Below are 21741 nucleotides of genomic sequence, written 5' to 3'. Positions count from 1 at the left end.
CATACATGTAGTAATATCTCTCCCAGCTGTGCACTGCTAGTAATACTTCCTTGTGTGTTATATACAGAGCTTGTGTTACTGGACTGAGATAATCAGTGTTACTGGCCTTCTGGCAAGGTCACAATGTGATTGGTAAAACAAGTAGCGCACCTAACAGACACATCTCTGATTTAAAGGGACAGTCTACTCCAGAATAAATAATCCCTTTATTACCCATTCCCCAGTTTTGCACAACCAACACAGTTATATTAAAGGGGAATGAAACCCAAGTTTTTTCTTTTATGATGCAGATAGAGCAGCAATTTTAAGCAACTTTCTATTTTTTCTTCGTTCTCTTGGTATCTTTATTTGAAAAGCACAAGTTTAAGTTTTGGAGCGGGCCCATTTTTGGTTCAGCAACTGGCTAGCGCTACATTTAGCCACCGATCAGCAAGCACTACCCAGGTGCTGAACAAAACATGGGCAGGCTCCTAAGCTTACATTCCTCCTTTTCAAATAAAGATACCAAGAGAACGAAGAAAATTTGATAATAAGAGTAAATTAGAATTTTGTAATTACAAGATGTTGCTGTAGAACAACATATCAGCCAAATCTTAATGTTTTTAAATGATCATCCTTTTTACTGCAATTAGTTTTCAACAGCCAAACTTCACTTACCATTTGCTTAATTAGAAGGAGCCAATCTGGGCTTTAGTCTGCGGACAACAAGGCTAACTGCAGTGATACAGTTTATATAAAGCAAATTGTTTAACAGTTCTTACATGATAAAGCCAATTATGTGTGTGTGTATATATATATATATATATATATATGTGTGTGTGTGTGTGTGTAGCAGGGTTAGCCTTGCGAAGTCAGCAGATGCATTTCAAAGTCCTGAGTGTTAGAAATTGCTCAATTGTCAGAGATAAATTATAGGAAAAGAGGCCAAACAAATAATGAGAATATATTGCAAAGTTGTTTCATTATACACAACTAAACGTGTTATATAACAATTTAAAGGTGTTTACTGTCCCTTTAAGAATAAAAAAATGATATAATTATACAATGTCTTGGCCCTCTACCATGTGCTGTGCCACTCCTCTACCATGTGCCGTACCACTACTCTACCATGTGCCGCACCACTACTCTACCATGTGCCGCACCACTCCTCTACCATGTGCCGTACCACTCTTCTACCATGTGCCGCCACTCCTCTACCATGTGCCGCACCACTCCTCTGCCATGTGCCGCACCACTCCTCTGCCATGTGCCGCACCACTCCTCTACCATGTGCCGCACCACTCCTCTACCATGTGCTGCACCACTCCTCTACCATGTGCCGCACCACTCCTCTACCATGTGCTGCACCACTACTCCTCTACCATATGCCGCACCACTACTCTACCATGTGCCGTACCACTCCTCTGCCATGTGCCGCACCACTCCTCTACCATGTGCCGCACCACTCCTCTACCATGTGCTGCACCACTCCTCTACCATGTGCCGCACCACTCCTCTACCATGTGCTGCACCACTACTCCTCTACCATATGCCGCACCACTACTCTACCATGTGCCGTACCACTCCTCTACCATGTGCCGCACCACTCATCTACCATGTGCCGCACCACTACTCCTCTACCATGTGCCGCACCACTCCTCTACCATGTGCCGCACCACTCCTCTACCATGTGCCGCACCACTCCTCTACCATGTGCCGCACCACTCCTCTACCATGTGCCGCACCACTCCTCTACCATGTGCTGCACCACTCCTCTACCATGTGCTGCACCACTCCTCTACCATGTGCTGCACCACTACTCCTCTACCATGTGCCGCACCACTCCTCTACCACATGCCGCACCACTCCACTACCACATGCCGCACCACTCCTCTACCATGTGCTGCACCACTACTCCTCTACCATGTGCTGCACCACTACTCCTCTACCATGTGCCGCACCACTCCTCTACCATGTGCCGCACCACTCCTCTACCATGTGTCCTTTACCTCCTCCACTTGTAGCACACAGATCACGTTTTTTTACTTTGGTGCAGGCTCATTCCTATTCTCTCTTCAAGGAAAATACATATATGATGTGTGTGTTTCTGCATTTGCACATTTCTGGCACTTGTCTTGTTTTACAAGTTGTTTAATAGAAGTATATATTTGTTTCAGCTTATAGAATTTCTACAGTTTTGTTGAGGTTCCTGTGAATGAAAAATATTCAGTGTAACCTCGTGTTAGGTTTTCTGGTCTATTTAATGAGTCATGTGAGAATTCACAGTCCAGGGTCTTGAACAAAGAACAGTTTCCCCAACTGATTTTGTTCTGTTTATTTCTCAATGTGCAAATGAGTCTGTAACCACTAATATACAGACACTTTTAGTATCATTTGAGCTAAACATATCAAGTACAACAGATTGTGAAGTGTAGAGAGAGAAATAAACACGATTATCAGGATATGTTGCTCCGGCCTTATGTACAAAAATAACATAGTGAAACAGAAGGACTTGCAGGGAAGACATATTACTGACCGTGTTACCTTAAAGTATGTGCTGAGCTTTCAGTGATTACGGGACAGAAGGAGAGAACAACAAACTGATATAAAGTCAGGAGGACTCGCTAGATAGGGTTTTGGTGATGCACCGTATTTGTTGAGTATGCTGGAGCCTCGCCGGTTTGTGCGGCACTTGTTGCGTATGATATTGTATGTGGAGTGATACAATTACTACAATATTTATTTATACTTCAGCAAGTGTTACAAGAATTATGGGACCAGAGATTTGTCCTGGGGGTGCAGCAAGTTTGTGAATTGTTCCTTATCTTCCTGATAATAATTCATGCAAAGCTGACACCTTAATGGGTAGATAATAATATTCGTCTTACCTTGACAGATGTTTCTCACAGTCTTGGCTTCCTATATAAATATGTAGAATGTTCTCCTAGGAGCAGTTGGGCATCAGGTGCTGAGACATGCTGGTAAATTGTTCTTGTGTCACCAAAATTTCTAATAACCTCTCACTTATGATCAGTAGCTTATTGCCTCAGCTGTGCACAATGGAAATTCAGACCAGTGCCTACTAAACCTTACATACCATCCTGAACATAACATTAAGTCACAATTTATACACTAAAAATAGAAATCTTAAGAATATACAAAATGCCTAAGCTGGCATCTGGCATGGTGATTAGAACAGCCGTCATGTTGACAGCACACTGTGACAGCTGAACTTCCAATAATAGGCATCTGCTACCAGGGCTTTCTTTTTGTTTTAGCCAGTGAGGATCTAAGAAGAGATCTCTGTATGTTATGCACAACTGGTGACAAGTGTCAGATTGTATCAGTGTTGTGGGGTTAGTTAGCAAGTGTATAAAGAGGAGAGATAGAGACATATTTCGGAACCTTATGGTTTTATGACAATAGTTGAGCTGATGATTGATACATTTATTTATTTGTCTATAACATGGGAACTGGAGTTTTTGTATATGAACGGGATATTGTTTGACATGAAATCTATCTTCAAAGACAAACCGTATCCTCTTTGCAGGTTCTCCATCAAGAGAAGCTGACTATGACTTTCTCAAGATGATGCTCAGACAATCTGTGAGGACTCTGTCAGGAAATCAATAACATTGTTGCAGAACCTTAAATCTCCATAGCTCTGTTTTCTCCATGTTTGTATATCTGTAACTATTTATATCCTGTATATAATGACAGCTCTCCCAATGAAATATACAGAATTAACCCTTCTCCCTTTTTTCTCTGTTTCCTTATTTTGAAAAGCTACTTTTTTCTAAGGGTCTAAAGTATTCCTATTCATGTCTGCATCTTCCCAGTTCTAGCTGTGTGCAGACCATAGATTATTGTCCTGGAATTGTTTGTGTCCATTGGCTAGGAAATATGCAAAGCTTTGTAAATCTAAATGTAGCACTAGACCGCAGTACCTATGTAAGTTGTATGTTACTATGTGTGTGCTTTATACATATACATCTCAAATCAAACCAGGTGAAACTCCCCTCATTAAAGAACAATAAATTATATATTAAATTCTGAGGGTAGAAAAATTTAATTTAAAAATGTCCATGTTTTTTGGCATTTGATAAGAAAACACTTGTGTTTGTAAACTTCTGAAACTCTATATAGCTTCACTTGTTAGTTTGTAACCAAACTGTTATTGAGGCCCATTTCATACTGCTTATCTAACCCATTATTGTGCACAACATTCAGTATAACAGAGTCAGGGATCACCTGGGGCTGAACTTTTAATGGCTTTGTCATTGCTTTGGGACACACAGACAATTATCTTTAGTTCTAGTTATTGTAATAACCCTGATCTGTAGATCACACTTAGTTAATGCTGTATTTGTTTTGCTTTCTGCTTCTTTTACAGAGAAGCAGCGAGAAATGGCCAGGAAAGGATCCCTAAAGAACGCAAATGTAGGCAGCCCTGTTAACCAACAGCCCAAGAAGAATAACGTCATGGCAAGAACAAGGTAAATTAATCATTGTCTCCTTCTCAGACTTCTCCTGTATATGCGTATAGTATGACTCTCTACTTCACACTAACTGTATATGCGTATAGTATGACTCTCTACTTCACACTAACTGTATATGCGTATAGTATGACTCTCTACTTCACACTAACTGTATATGCGTATAGTATGACTCTCTACTTCACACTAACTGTATATGCGTATAGTATGACTCTGTACCTCACACTGACAGATCATGTACATAAGGTCTGAAACTCTACTTTACACTAACTGTATATGCATATAGTATGACTCTGTACCTCACACTAACTGTATATGCGTATAGTATGACTCTCTACTTCACACTAACTGTATATGCGTATAGTATGACTCTCTACTTCACACTAACTGTATATGCGTATAGTATGACTCTCTACTTTACACTAACTGTATATGCGTATAGTATGACTCTCTACTTCACACTAACTGTATATGCGTATAGTATGACTCTCTACTTTACACTAACTGTATATGCGTATAGTATGACTCTCTACTTTACACTAACTGTATATGCGTATAGTATGACTCTCTACTTTACACTAACTGTATATGCGTATAGTATGACTCTGTACCTCACACTGACAGATCATTTACATAGGGTCTGAAACTCTACTTCACACTAACTGTATGTGCGTATAGTATGACTCTGTACCTCACACTGAGAGATTATGTACATAAGGTCTGAAACTCTACTTCACACTAACTGTATATGCGTATAGTATGACTCTGTACCTCACACTGACAGATCATTTACATAGGGTCTGAAACTCTACTTCACACTAACTGTATGTGCGTATAGTATGACTCTGTACCTCACACTGAGAGATTATGTACATAAGGTCTGAAACTCTACTTCACACTAACTGTATATGCGTATAGTATGACTCTCTACTTTACACTAACTGTATATGCGTATAGTATGACTCTCTACTTCACACTAACTGTATATGCGTATAGTATGACTCTCTACTTTACACTAACTGTATATGCGTATAGTATGACTCTCTACTTTACACTAACTGTATATGCGTATAGTATGACTCTCTACTTCACACTAACTGTATATGCGTATAGTATGACTCTCTACTTCACACTAGCTGTATATGCGTATAGTATGACTCTCTACTTTACACTAACTGTATATGCGTATAGTATGACTCTCTACTTTACACTAACTGTATATGCGTATAGTATGACTCTGTACCTCACACTGACAGATCATTTACATAGGGTCTGAAACTCTACTTCACACTAACTGTGTGTGCGTATAGTATGACTCTGTACCTCACACTGAGAGATTATGTACATAGGGTCTGAAACTCTACTTCACACTAACTGTATGTGCGTATAGTATGACTCTGTACCTCACACTGAGAGATTATGTACATAAGGTCTGAAACTCTACTTCACACTAACTGTATATGCGTATAGTATGACTCTGTACCTCACACTGACAGATCATTTACATAGGGTCTGAAACTCTACTTCACACTAACTGTATATGCGTATAGTATGACTCTGTACCTCACACTGACAGATCATGTACATAAGGTCTGAAACTCTACTTTACACTAACTGTATATGCATATAGTATGACTCTGTACCTCACACTGACACATTATGTACATAGAGTCTGAAACTCTACTTTACACTAACTGTATGTGCGTATAGTATGACTCTGTACCTCACACTGACAGATTATGTACATAAGGTCTGAAACTCTACTTTACACTAGCTGTATATGCGTATAGTATGACTCTGTACCTCACACTGACAGATTATGTACATAAGGTCTGAAACTCTACTTTACACTAACTGTATATGCGTATAGTATGACTCTGTACCTCACACTGACACATTATGTACATAGAGTCTGAAACTCTACTTTACACTAGCTGTATATGCATATAGTATGATTCTGTACTTTACACTGACAGATCATGTACATAAGGTCTGAAACTCTACTTTACACTAACTGTATATGCATATAGTATGACTCTGTACCTCACACTGACACATTATGTACATAGAGTCTGAAACTCTACTTTACACTAGCTGTATATGCATATAGTATGATTCTGTACCTTACACTGACAGATTATGTACATAGGATCTGAAACTCTACTTCACACTAACTGTATATGCATATAGTATGATTCTGTACTTTACACTGAGAGATTATGTACATAGGGTCTGTAACTCTACTTCACACTAACTGTATATGCATATAGTATGACTCTGTACCTCACACTGAGAGATTATGTACGTAGGATCTGAAACTCTACTTTACACTAACTGTATGTGCGTATAGTATGACTCTGTACCTCACACTGACAGATTATGTACATAAGGTCTGAAACTCTACTTCACACTAACTGTATATGCGTATAGTATGACTCTCTACTTTACACTAACTGTATATGCGTATAGTATGACTCTGTACCTCACACTGACAGATTATGTACATAAGGTCTGAAACTCTACTTTACACTAGCTGTATATGCGTATAGTATGACTCTGTACCTCACACTGACAGATTATGTACATAAGGTCTGAAACTCTACTTCACACTAACTGTATATGCGTATAGTATGACTCTGTACCTCACACTGACAGATTATGTACATAAGGTCTGACACTCTACTTCACACTAACTGTATATGCATATAGTATGACTCTGTACCTCACACTGAGAGATTATGTACGTAGGATCTGAAACTCTACTTCACACTAACTGTATATGCATATAGTATGACTCTGTACCTCACACTGAGAGATTATGTACGTAGGATCTGAAACTCTACTTTACACTAACTGTATGTGCGTATAGTATGACTCTGTACCTCACACTGACAGATTATGTACATAAGGTCTGAAACTCTACTTTACACTAACTGTATATGCGTATAGTATGACTCTCTACTTTACACTAACTGTATATGCGTATAGTATGACTCTGTACCTCACACTGACAGATTATGTACATAAGGTCTGAAACTCTACTTTACACTAGCTGTATATGCGTATAGTATGACTCTGTACCTCACACTGACAGATTATGTACATAAGGTCTGAAACTCTACTTCACACTAACTGTATATGCATATAGTATGACTCTGTACCTCACACTGACAGATCATGTACATAGGGTCTGAAACTCTACTTTACGCTAATTGTATATGCGTATAGTATGACTCTCTACTTCACACTGACAGATCATGTACATAGGGTCTGAAACTCTACTTTACGCTAACTGTATATGCGTATAGTATGACTCTCTACTTCACACTGACAGATCATGTACATAGGGTCTGAAACTCTACTTTACGCTAACTGTATATGCGTATAGTATGACTCTGTACCTCACACTGAGAGATTATGTACATAGGGTCTGAAACTCTACTTTACGCTAGCTGTATATGCATATAGTATGACTCTGTACCTCACACTGACAGATCATGTACATAGGGTCTGAAACTCTACTTTACGCTAACTGTATATGCGTATAGTATGACTCTGTACCTCACACTGACAGATCATGTACATAGGGTCTGAAACTGTACTTTACGCTAGCTGTATATGCGTATAGTATGACTCTGTACCTCACACTGACAGATCATGTACATAAGGTCTGAAACTCTACTTTACACTAACTGTATATGCGTATAGTATGACTCTGTACCTCACACTAACAGATTATGTACGTAGGATCTGAAACTCTACTTCACACTAACTGTATATGCATATAGTATGACTCTGTACCTCACATTGACTGATTATGTACATAGGGTCTGAAACTCTACTTTACACTAACTGTATATGCATATAGTATGACTCTGTACCTCACACTAACAGATCATGTACATAAGGTCTGAAACTCTACTTTACACTAACTGTATGTGCATATAGTATGACTCTGTACCTCACATTGACAGATTATGTACATAGAGTCTGAAACTCTACTTCACACTAACCTTATATACATATGGTATGACTCTGTACTTCACACTGACATATGGTTTAAAACTCTACTTCACATTAACTGTATATGCGTATAGTATGACTCTGTACCTCACACTGACAGATTATGTACATACATACCCCCAACTGTCCCGATTTTCGCGGGACAGTCACGATTTTAGGGGTCTGTCTCGGGTTGCTAGCCATCTGTCCCGCATTGCCCCATGCATTAAAAAAAAAAATTAAATTATATTGGGCACATACTCAGAAGCAGCTGGCTTTTCTCTTCCAGGGTTATATACCTGTTAGGTTCCTTGTGGAAAAGTAATGGTGTGTGGGTTAAGCAGGAGTAGGAAGTCTGTATACCTTCTGACCTCAGGTAATGGTGACCTCTAATCCCTGGTAGTGATGATGTTTACCCCTGGTGATAATACTAGCAATCCTTCAGTTTTATACGATAAGCAGTGCTAACACCAGTGTAACGAACAGTGGCAGCCTCAGACTGCCAGCTAATGTGCTTGCCAACCCCAGGACTCCATACAGTCAGTTATGGATACCCATATATGATGTGTGTGTGTATCTGTATGTATAAGTGTGTTGTGTGTGTATCTGCATGTATACGTGTATGCTAGTAGTGTGTGTGTCTGCATGTATAAATGTAAGCTATGAAGTGTGTGTATCTGCATGTATAAGTGTATACTCTGTAGTGTGTGTATCTGCATGTGTAAGTGTATACTATGAAGTGTGTGTATCTGCATGTATAAGTGTAAGCTATGTAGTGTGTGTGTGTATCTGCATGTATAAGTGTAAGCTATGTAGTGTGTGTGTGTATCTGCATGTATAAGTGTAAGCTATGTAGTGTGTGTGTGTGTGTATCTGTATGTATAAGTCTATGCTATGTAGTGTATGTATCTGCCTGTATAAGTGTATGATATGTAGTGTGTGTCTGCATATGTAAGTGTATGCAATGTAGTGTGTATGTATCTGCATGTGTAAGTGTATGCTATGTAGTGTGTGTGTGTATCTTCATGTGTAAGTGTATGATATGTAGTGTGTGTGTATGTACATGTGTAAGTGTATGGTATGTAGTGTGTGTGTGTATGTGCATGTGTAAGTGTATACTATGTAGTGTGTGTGTGTATCTGCATGTATAAGTGTATGATATGTAGTGTGTGTGTGTATCTGTATGTGTAAGTGTATGCTATGTAGTGTGTGTGTGTGTGTGCGTATCTGCATGCATAAGTGTATACTATGTAGTGTGTGTGTATATGCCTGTATAAGTGTATGCAATGTAGTGTGTGTGTATCTGTATGTGTAAGTGTATGCTATGTAGGGTGTGTGTGCGTATCTGCATGTATAAGTGTATGCTATGTAGTGTGTGTATCTGCCTGTATAAGTGTATGATATGTAGTGTGTGTCTGCATGTGTAAGTGTATGCAATGTAGTGTGTGTGTATATGCCTGTATAAGTGTATGCAATGTAGTGTGTGTATATGCCTGTATTAGTGTATGCAATGTAGTGTGTGTGTATCTGCATGTGTAAGTGTATGCTATGTAGTGTGTGTATATCTGCATGTGTAAGTGTATGCTATGTAGTGTGTGTGTATCTGCATGTATAAGTGTATGCAATGTAGTGTGTATGTATCTGTATGTGTAAGTGTATGCTATGTAGTGTGTGTGTATCTGCCTGTATAAGTGTATGCTATGTAGTGTGTGTGTATCTGTATGTGTAAGTGTATGCTATGTAGTGTGTGTGTATCTGCCTGTATAAGTGTATGCTATGTAGTGTGTGTGTATCTGCATGTATAAGTGTATGATATGTAGTGTGTGTCTGCATGTGTAAGTGTATGCAATGTAGTGTGTATGTATATGCCTGTATAAGTGTATGCAATGTAGTGTGTGTGTATATGCCTGTATTAGTGTATGCAATGTAGTGTGTGTGTGTATCTGCATGTGTAAGTGTATGCTATGTAGTGTGTGTGTGTATCTGCATGTGTAAGTGTATGCTATGTAGTGTGTGTGTATCTGCATGTGTAAGTGTATGCTATGTAGTGTGTGTGTTTGTGCATGTATAAGTGTATGATATGTAGTGTGTGTGTATCTGCATGTATAAGTGTATGCTATGTAGTGTGTATGTATCTGCATGTATAAGTGTAAGCTATGTAGTGTGTGTGTGTCTGCATGTATAAATGTAAGCTATGTAGTGTGTGTGTATCTGCATGTATAAGTGTATGCTGTAGTGTGTGTGTATCTGCATGTATAAGTGTATGCTATGTAGTGTGTGTATGTGTATCTGCATGTGTAAGTGTATGCTATGTAGTGTGTGTGTTTGTGCATGTATAAGTGTATGCTATGTAGTGTGTGTGTATCTGCATGTATAAGTGTATGCTATGTAGTGTGTGTGTTTGTGCATGTATAAGTGTATGCTATGTAGTGTATGTGTATCTGCATGTATAAGTGTATGCTATGTAGTGTGTGTGTGTCTGCATGTATAAATGTAAGCTATGTAGTGTGTGTGTGTATCTGCATGTGTAAGTGTATGCTATGTAGTGTGTGTGTGTATCTGCATGTGTAAGTGTATGCTATGTAGTGTGTGTGTTTGTGCATGTATAAGTGTATGATATGTAGTGTGTGTGTATCTGCATGTATAAGTGTATGCTTATGTAGTGTGTGTGTATCTGCATGTGTAAGTGTATGCTATGTAGTGTGTGTGTTTGTGCATGTATAAGTGTATGCTATGTAGTGTGTGCGCGTGTGTGTGTGTATCTGCATGAGTAAGTGTATGCTATGTAGTGTGTGTGTATCTGCATGTATAAGTGTATGATATGTAGTGTGTGTGTATAGCTGCATGTATAAGTGTATACTATGTAGTGTGTGTGTATCTGCATGTGTAAGTGTATGCTATGTAGTGTGTGTATCTGCATGTATAAGTGTATGATATGTAGTGTGTGTGTATCTGCATGTATAAGTGTATGCTATGTAGTGTGTGTGTATCTGCATGTGTAAGTGTATGCTATGTAGTGTGTGTATCTGCATGTATAAGTGTATGATATGTAGTGTGTGTGTATCTGCATGTATAAGTGTATACTATGTAGTGTGTGTGTATCTGCATGTGTAAGTGTATGCTATGTAGTGTGTGTATCTGCATGTATAAGTGTATGATATGTAGTGTGTGTGTATCTGCATGTGTAAGTGTATGCTATGTAGTGTGTGTGTGTGTATCTGCATATGTAAGTGTATGAAATGTAGTGTGTGTGTTTGTGCATATGTAAGTGTATGCTATGTAGTGTGTGTGTATCTGCATTTGTAAGTGTATGCTATGTAGTGTGTGTGTTTGTGCATATGTAAGTGTATGCTATGTAGTGTGTGTGTGTTTGTGCATATGTAAGTGTATGCTATGTAGTGTGTGTGTATCTGCATTTGTAAGTGTATGCTATGTAGTGTGTGTGTGTGTATCTGCATGTGTAAGTGTATGCTATGTAGTGTGTGTGTGTGTATCTGCATATGTAAGTGTATGAAATGTAGTGTGTGTGTTTGTGCATATGTAAGTGTATGCTATGTAGTGTGTGTGTATCTGCATTTGTAAGTGTATGCTATGTAGTGTGTGTGTGTGTATCTGCATGTGTAAGTGTATGCTATGTAGTGTGTGTGTGTGTATCTGCATATGTAAGTGTATGAAATGTAGTGTGTGTGTTTGTGCATATGTAAGTGTATGCTATGTAGTGTGTGTGTATCTGCATGTGTAAGTGTATGCTATGTAGTGTGTGTGTGTGTATCTGCATGTGTAAGTGTATGCTATGTAGTGTGTGTGTGTGTATCTGCATATGTAAGTGTATGAAATGTAGTGTGTGTGTTTGTGCATATGTAAGTGTATGCTATGTAGTGTGTGTGTGTGTATCTGCATTTGTAAGTGTATGCTATGTAGTGTGTGTGTGTGTATCTGCATGTGTAAGTGTATGCTATGTAGTGTGTGTGTGTGTATCTGCATGTGTAAGTGTATGCTATGTAGTGTGTGTGTTTGTGCATATGTAAGTGTATGAAATGTAGTGTGTTACTGTGCATTTTTGCTAACTTTAAAGGCCAGAATCTAGAATATTAATGAGGAAAGCCGAGAGCAGTTTTTAATAATTTTTTATTTTTTTTTATTTTATTTTTTTTATTATTGAAGTCATAAATCAATACAGAGTATAGGGTATGTCTCAAAACATTCACAAGACAATGTATACAGAGCATAATTAGGAGACAATGTATTCTAGTATCTCAAACATTTCCATAAAATGTGGGCTATCACATAAAGAGACTTCAGTTTTGTTTTAGAGTATAACAAATGTAATATAAGCAAAAATGGTCCTCTCCTAGCTATATACAAAGAGAAGTAAGGTATCTATTCAGATAAGGGTAAGACTATAGATATATGGGGAAGGGGGATGCAGCGTGCAAGAGCCGCTCAAAATATAATAGGGGGGGGAGGTGCAGGGCGGAGCCAGTTAGTATTTCCGCACCAGGAGCAAATTTAGGTGGGACTAGAGTATTATTACTTAATATAAACAAAATCACACTCATCTAAACCCTTGTACTCCTATAGAGGGAGCCTGAAAACATATAATATGTTATCAAGTGGAGGGGGAACATTAGAATAGTTGGAGTCTGGGGGACCTGGGGAACCTCTGGGTGAGCCCCTCTCCTAGGGGAGTGCCACCTATAGGCAATGCGGGAAAAAGGAGAAGGGATATGACCCGCTGGCATTAAGTACCAGCGGGAAAGGGAGGAGAGAGGCTCAACCAAGACAACTATTATGTGCTAGTAATGTGAGCAGGAGCATAGATAAATTAGGGATGACAGTCATACAGTCACAGATAATGATAGCCAGTAACAAATAATATAAATAGAACACAACATTTAGGCAAAAAAAAAAAAAAAAAGTCACATACTCCAATATAAACAACAATAACTATTGAACACTATATAGAACAGGTTTTGAACTTGTTACCCAGTTGCTGTTATTAATTTATGAACTAGTATGTTGCTGGCAGTAGAAATAACTCCCCTTAAAATGTCCCAGCTTATTGAACCGTATGTTAATAGTTTTAATATATGTACCAAGTTTACTAGGCAGTAATTACTGAGAGAGGGAAATCATTAGACATTTTCTGTATTAGTTAATTAGCTCAAAACATTAGTTAATTAGCTGGTATACTAGGTTAGGCATTAATAGCCAGTTAAACAGAAGAAGCTATTTTGCACGGCATCTAGGGGCTAATGAAAAGATGTGAGGGACTCACTTAAAGAGCGAGGGGATATATACTGTATGTTTTGAGCAAGATTGTATTCACTAACAGTGAAGGAGAGATCATTTAGGGCATGTTAGGATAATGTATAGGACCAACATATAGACATAAAATATGGTATAACTTGTAAGTAACAGGTACTAGATTACCTAAATCAGGTTATAAGCAGCTAGAGATTCGTCCCTTAGGTAACTACAATTCTAAGCAAAATAATATTGTTCCCCAGAATCAAAAATTGAAGAGGATTAAACATGGTGAAGGGGTTAACTTGTGTCATTAAACAACCTTAAAATAATAGCATAAACAAGAAACTTGTTGTACAATGAGCACAGACCCCAGTTTTTTAATAATTATGGCAGACATTCGATACCCCTTTTCTAAAGATATCCCCATCTGGGTTTTACATGTGAAAAATATGGCAGTCTGCAAATATTCCAAATCGGCTGTGAGCGGACCGCAAGAAGAGAAGGAAAGAAAACAGCAGCAACAGTCTCTCTTTGTATAAGGAGATGAGATGGCCGTTTGCAGATGTAAGGATCAGGCAATGGAGTCGTCATAATTACATGTGCACATATAAAACTTAATTCTACCTTCTCTCCGAGTGAGTCGCGGGCTGAAAGTCAACAGAACACTAGCCCACACGACTACACATCTAAGCCTGATGAAAGGTTGTGCTCTGCCACTCCATTGCGGTGCGGTCACAGTTAGGAAAACTGTAAGTCCTGTTGTTTCTTTAATCGGGTCACCGTCTGGGCCATGGAATCCTAGAACGTTGCGTAAAATACCCTCAGGGAGGGACTGGGAGTTTGCGGCTGACTTGTGTGTAATAGGGAGCTGTGTTGGTCTCGTATGTGTCTGGGGACCCTCTCCAAGACTACCAGGGTTCAAAAGATAAGACACCTCTCCGGGCATGCGATAGGGATGCTTGTACCTTCCCAGGTTAGGTCCATTAACACGAGGCTTAGGTGAGTGCTTGTCTGGAACTAGCGTCGGCTTAGGCAGTATGTCGCCGTATGCAGTGAGGGTTCCGCTGTGCTTTATCGCCTCTGCATCAACATCTGCTGGGGCAGAGGACCTGCTATAAATATTAAATTCAGTATCCGCTGCTTGATATTCTGATGGTGGCGCAAGAGCAGAAATCAAAAGCATGATATCCTCCTTCATGGCCTGAGCGTGCCCCTCTATGAGAAGCCGAATGTGCTGCTCCCATGAGTTTATGGCCTCCATAACAGCCATGTTAGGCATCTTCTGATGAGACCACATGGCATAGTTTAGGGAGATAGCTCAGACTTATGTTCATAGATTAATCACTTTTTAGCGTTCTCAGGAGTTCAGGAGACTGCACGCATTATCTGAGCTAGTGAAGAAAAGATTTATGTCCCTTATAGATAAATTATATCGTGCAATTATAGCTGGAAATGAGGAGCTTCATAAAAACACGTCTGTCTGCCATTGAAGCTGGCTCCGCCCCCCAGTTTTTAATAATTTATTATTAAATGTTCAATTACGATAAAAATATTTAGCACTGTCTCTGCAAAGGTTAATTAAATACAGAGCTCACATAGCTATACCAGTGGACTCCCCAAGGCAGAACACGCAGTGATCTGAGATGTCATCGCAGAAAATACAACATGTCTGCAGAAAGAAAAGGACACATGCAGGAACTGTCGACGAATTAACTTTGCAGCGCTGCCCCACATTTGAATGTTCTCTTCAAACAGCGGTGTGCTCTGGCTGCACTGTGTAAGTTTATCTTATCACTGTGCATCCAGAGCAAAGTGCTGTTCGAAGAGAACAGTCTAATATGCAGTAACGCTGCAAAGCAGCGGTGCATTTATTGTTTACTAGCTCAAATCCACCCCTTAGCCTTTCCCTGTCTGCAAAGCTGTTTTTTTTCTGAATCTAAGATGTTCTTATGAGCAATGCACATTTTTATTACTACATTTCTATGTTCGACCAAGAGAAAAGTAAACTAATTTATTCCAGAGACATTTTTTACAATTTCTTTTGTCTGCAGCTAATTTGCAATCCTATTTTCAACTATAGCACTATAAAATAAAACTTTAAAAATGACTTTATCCTCCAGTTAACCAACACATTGCAATTGAACTGGTGCTTTAGTCTAACTGCCTAATTTAAAATTGAATTTTATTTAAAACTATAACCTGCAGCAAATTTTTCACTAAAAAAACTCATTGCAGAAAGTAAAAAAAAGTTCTGCCTCTGGGCCAGTGGTTTAAGCTTGTGTTTGATTTGCTGCCTAACGGCTAGATTTAGAGTTGGGCAGTAGCCGTGAAAACCAGCGTTAGAAGCTCCTAACGCTGTTTTTTACCGCCCTCTGGTATTTGGAGTCAGTCAGGAAAGGGTCTAACGCTCACTTTGCAGCCGCGACTTTTCCATACCGCAGATCCCCTTACGTCAATTGCGTATCCTATCTTTTCAATGGGATCTTTCTAACGCTGGTATTTAGAGTCGTGGCTGAAGTGAGCGTTAGAAATCTAACGACAAAACTCCAGCCGCAGAAAAAAACCAGGAGTTAAGAACTACTGTGCTCTAAAGTACACTAACACCCATAAACTACCTATGTACCCCTAAACCGAGGTCCCCCCACATCGCCGCCACTCTATTAAATTTTTTAACCCCTAATCTGCCGCTCCGTACACCGCCGCCAGCTAAATTATCCCTATGTACCCCTAATCTGCTGCCCCTAATACCGCCGACACCTATATTACATTTATTAACCCCTAATCTGCCCCCCCCAACGTCGCTGCCACCTACCTACACTTATTAACCCCTATTCTGCCGAGCGGACCTCACCGCTACTATAATAAAGTTATTAACCCCTAATCCGCCTCAATAACCCTATAATAAATAGTATTAACCCCTAATCTGCCCTCCCTAACATCGCCGACACCTAACTTCAAGCATTAACCCCTAATCTGCCGACCGGAGCTCACCGCTACTATAATACATTTTTTAACCCCTAAAGCTAAGTCTAACCCTAACACCCCCCTAAGTTAAATATAATTTAAATCTAACTAAATAAATTAACTCTTATTAAATAAATTATTCCTATTTAAAGCTAAATACTTACCTGTAAAATAAACCCTAATATAGCTACAATATAAATTTTATTATTTTCTATTTTAGGATTAATATTTATTTTACAGGCAACTTTGTAATTATATTAAGCAGGTACAATAGCTATTAAATAGTTAAGAACTATTTAATAGCTACCTAGTTAAAATAATAACAAAATTACCTGTAAAATAAATCCTAACCTAAGTTACAATTAAACCTAACACTACACTATCAATAAATTAATTAAATAAAATACCTACAATTATCTACAATTAAACCTAACACTACACTATCAATAAATTAATTAAATACAATACCTACAAATAAATACAATTAAATAAACTAACTAAAGTACAAAAAATAAAAAAGAACTAAGTTACAAAAAATAAAAAAATATTTACAAACATTAGAAAAATATTACAACAATTTTAAACTAATTACACCTACTCTAAGCCCCCTAATAAAATAACAAAGCCCCCCAAAATAAAAAAATGCCCTACCCTATTCTAAATTAAAAAAGTTCAAAGCTCTTTTACCTTACCAGCCCTGAAAAGGGCCCTTTGCGGGGCATGCCCCAAAGAATTCAGCTCTTTTGCCTGTAGAAAAAAAACATAGAATACCCCCCCCCCAACATTACAACCCACCACCCACATACCCCTAATCTAACCCAAACCCCCCTTAAATAAACCTAACACAAAGCCCCTGAAGATCTCCCTACCTTGTCTTCACCTCACCGGGTTCAGCGATCGGTCCAGAAGAGGGTCCGAAGTCTTGATCCAAGCGGCGGATGAAGAACTCCATCATCGGGCTGAAGTCGGAAGTCCATCATCGAGATGAAGTCTTCTATCAAGCGGCATCTTCAATCTTCTTTCTTGCGGAGCGGAGCCATCTTCTTCCCAGCCGACGCGGATCCAACCTCTTCAAGCGACGCCTACTCGCCGAATGACGGTTCCTTTAAATGACGTCATCCAAGATGGCGTCCCTCGAATTCCGATTGGCTAATAGGATTCTATCAGCCAATCGGAATTAAGGTAGGAATATTCTGATTGGCTGATGGAATCAGCCAATCAGATTCAAGTTCAATCCGATTGGCTGATCCAATCAGCCAATCAGATTGAGCTTGCATTCTATTGGCTGTTCCGGCAGAACTCTAAATCTAGCCGTAAGAGTATTAAAAGATATGACTTTATTTAGAATTGTATTTATATTACTTTGGTCCCCACTCCTGCCCACCAAATTTTATTTTTTTGCCGCGAGGAGGGGGGGGAGTCCCTCTGTCCCTCTTTTTTTTTAATTTTGAAATGTTGGGAGGTATGAGGATGTGAAACTCTACTTCACACTAACTGTATATGCATATAGTATAACTCTGTACCTTATAGTCTGAATCAGTACTTCACTGACTGTATATGTGCATGCAATCTAAATTTCTACCTTACTTCCTGTTTGTATACATAGGGTCTGTAACTCTACTTCACACTAACTGTATATGCATATGGTATGATTCTGTACCTCACACTGACAGATTATGTACATAGGATCTGAAACTCTACTTCACGTTAACTGTATATGCGTATAGTATGACTCTGTACCTTACAGTCTGAATCAGTACATTTCTACCTTACTTCCTGTTTGTATACATAGGGTCTGAATGTGCATACGTAGGTTTTAAATCTTTATCTCTATGGGTGGCACAAACTAGCAGAAGGGGTGTCAGGACGATATATTAAATTTTCTATTATGGTGCAATTAGTAAGAGGATTAATTATAGTGAGTTGTGATTGGAAGAGGGGCCAGTTTGGAAAAAGGAAAAATTATGATAGGGAAATTAGGGGAGAAGTATTAAGTATTTATGCAGGTGCTCACTTGGCAGATACATAAGGAAGGGCTATTCATTTTATTAGAGGGTTTTTAGGGTATATTTATTTGATTATGTCAGTAAGTAACAAACACCTAGATTACGAGTTGTGCGTTCGTGTTTTAACGCTGAAAAAATGGCCATTTCAGCGTTAAAACAGCAGCCATAACGAGTCTTGTCGGTATAGCTGTACCGCAAGCCTTTTAGCCTGTAACGCAACGTCAGTCCCACACACGTAAAAAATATTTTTTAATGGAACTTCCATAGCGCTTCCATTACGAGTTTTGCAGTGAAGCTAAAAAATCTGCGTTCCAGTCTATACCAACAAGATCCGTTTCGCAATCTTAGAGCAGTAGTTTAATTTTTATGCTACAAAACCGTTACATAAAACTCATAACTAAACTGCTACAAAGTACACTAACACCCATAAACTACCTATTAACCCCTAAACCGAGGCCCTCCCGCATCGCAAATACTATATTAGTCATTAACCCCTAATCTAACGCTCCCAACATCGCCTCCACTAATAAAATTTATTAACCCCTATTCTGCGGCTCTCCGACATCGTCGCCACTATACTAAAGTTATTAGCCCCTAATCCGCCGCCCTCCCGCATCGCAAAAACTATTTAAATATTATTAACCCCTAATCTGCTGTTCGCCCACATCGCCCCCACTATACTAAAGTTATTAAGCTCTACACCGCCGCCACTATAATAAACCTATTAACCCCTAAACCGCAAGCTCCCCACACAGAAATATACTAAATTAAACTATTAACCCCTAAACCGCAAGCCCCCCACATCGCAATAAACTAATTTAAACCTAACGCCCACCTTATATTAAAATTACAATTTCCCTATATTAAATTAAATTAAAACTTACCTGTCCAATTAAAAAAACTAAGTTTAAACTAACAATTAAACTAATATAACTGTTAAACTAATATTAAACGAACTACCAATTAAATTAAACTAAAATACACATTAAAACAATCCTAACATTACTCTAAAAATGACAAACTAATTACAAAAAATAACAAACACTAAATTACGAAAAATAACAAACGAAATTATCAAAAATAAAAAAGAATTACACTTAATCTAATAGTCCTATCAAAATTAAAAAAGCCCAGCCTACAATAAATTACCAATAGCCCTTAAAAGGTACTTTTTGTAGGGCATTTCCCTAACTTAAAGAGCTCTTTTACCTGTAAAAAACAATACAAAGACCCCCCAACAGTAAAACCCAACACCCAACCAACCCCCCAAAATAAAAAAAAACCTAACTCTAACAAAAACCTAAGCTACCCATTGCTCTGAAAAGGGTATTTGTATGGCATTGCCCTTAAAAGGGCATTCAGCTCTTTTGCTTTGCACTGAAAAGGACATTTAGCTCTTTCACGAAAGACCAAACCCTAAACTAAAAAAAAAAAACACCCAAAAAAAACCCTTAAAAAACCTATCACTAACCCCCGAAGATCCACTCACCGCTTGAATGATCTTCATCCAGGCAGCGAAGTCCTCATCCAGGCGGCAAGAAGTCTTCATCCAGTCTTCATCTGAGTGTGTGATGCTGCTCATTTCCTGCACGCCCTCTTATGACCAGGCTGGTGTACATCATCCGTGTGAGACAGGTTGCAGTTTCAGAATTGTGATGTCATCACTTATTATTTAAAGGGCCTCTGTTCAGTATGTCTCAGACCTGTTTGTGAGTGCCTGTGTTCCAGATCCTGTGTATTACCTGACTGTCTGACGTCCCTTCTGGTTCCTGATCCCTGGCTTGTTGTGACTCTGCTGTTCTCCTTGTTCCTGAATCCGGCTCGTCTGACTACTCGCTTTGGCTCCTGACTCGGCTCGTCTTACTACCAGCTCTGGCTTTGACTCCTGGCTTGTTATTTGACTTGTGAACTTTTTATTATTTGTTGCTATTAATAAAGGTGTGATTATTTTTGCACTTCTCGTCTCAGTCTGATTCCTAGCACCCTGACAGCGGTATCTTCTATCTTCACCCCGGCGATGAATAGCGGGTCCATCCTGAAGACATCCGGCGCAGAGCATCCTCTTCATACGGTCGCCACCGTACACTGAATCTTCAAAGCAAGGTATGCGATTTAAGATGGCGTCCCTTGCATTCCTATTGGCTGATTTGATTTTGGAAGCTCAAATCAGCCAATAGGATGAGAGCTACTGAAATTCTATTGGCTGATTTGAACACACTATTTTTAAATAGGAATTATTTAGTTAATAATTGTAAGTTTAATTTATATATATTTTAATTATGTTAAAGTTAGGGGGTGTTTAGGGTTAGGGTTACGTTAGGGTTAGGTTTAGGGGTTAATATAGTTTAAGTTAGGTTGTTGTGATGTAGGGGGCTGGCAGTTTAGGGGCTAATAGGTTTATTTAGTGGTAGTGATGTGGGAGGCCAGAGGTTTAGGGGTTAATAACTTTATTTAGTGGTGGCGATGTCGGGGAGCGGCGGAATAGGGTTAATAGATTTATTATAGGTGGCAGCGATATCGTGGGCAACAGATTAGGGGTTAATAACTTTGTTTAGGTGTCAGTGATGTCGGGGGCAGCAGATTAGGGGTGTTTAGACTCCGGGTTTATGTTAGGGTGTAGATATCAATGGGGCTGCATTACGGAGCTTTTCATTCCGCGATCGCAGTTGTTAGACTTTTTTCTATGGGGAAAGCGTGCACAAGCACGTCAAAACAGTGCTTGTTTTTTGTGCGGTATTGAGCTTAAAAGCACCATATCGCACGCACAAGCCGGCTGTTTGAAAACTTGTAATGGTTGCGCTATAGGGGGTTTTGTTGCGTTTGTTAATTTCCCTATAGCGCGCATAACTCGGAATCTAGCTGAAACAGAGGTAAATGATGGTGGTTTAAGAGTTGAGATGTCAATATGGTGGAAGTGTTCACATTGGTAGGGGTTAAGTTACATGAAGGTCCCTTTCTGGGCTTGGGAGCGGTGTCTAATGGTGCTGTGGCACCCATAAGAATGATAGCATGCTTGTGTATGTTGTGGGCTCTGGGTCATTAAA

At 39.1% G+C, this 21741-nt stretch overlaps 1 protein-coding gene across 1 annotated transcript in view; it reads left to right on the top strand.

Annotated features, from left to right (window-relative positions):
• The window catches only part of FAM219A (family with sequence similarity 219 member A), a 601226-nt gene that overhangs the window by 454423 nt on the left and 125062 nt on the right, over positions 1 to 21741 (top strand). Inside the window, exon 3 of the mRNA XM_053700975.1 lies at positions 4373 to 4475. Within this exon, the coding sequence (XP_053556950.1) occupies positions 4373 to 4475 (103 nt within the window). The remainder of the gene's footprint in view (positions 1 to 4372; positions 4476 to 21741) is intronic.

The sequence above is a fragment of the Bombina bombina genome, chromosome 2 (genome assembly GCF_027579735.1).
Source record: "Bombina bombina isolate aBomBom1 chromosome 2, aBomBom1.pri, whole genome shotgun sequence".
NCBI lineage: Eukaryota > Metazoa > Chordata > Amphibia > Anura > Bombinatoridae > Bombina > Bombina bombina.
Note: the sequence above shows the minus strand (reverse complement) of the source record. Positions and strands in the feature narration are given on the sequence as shown.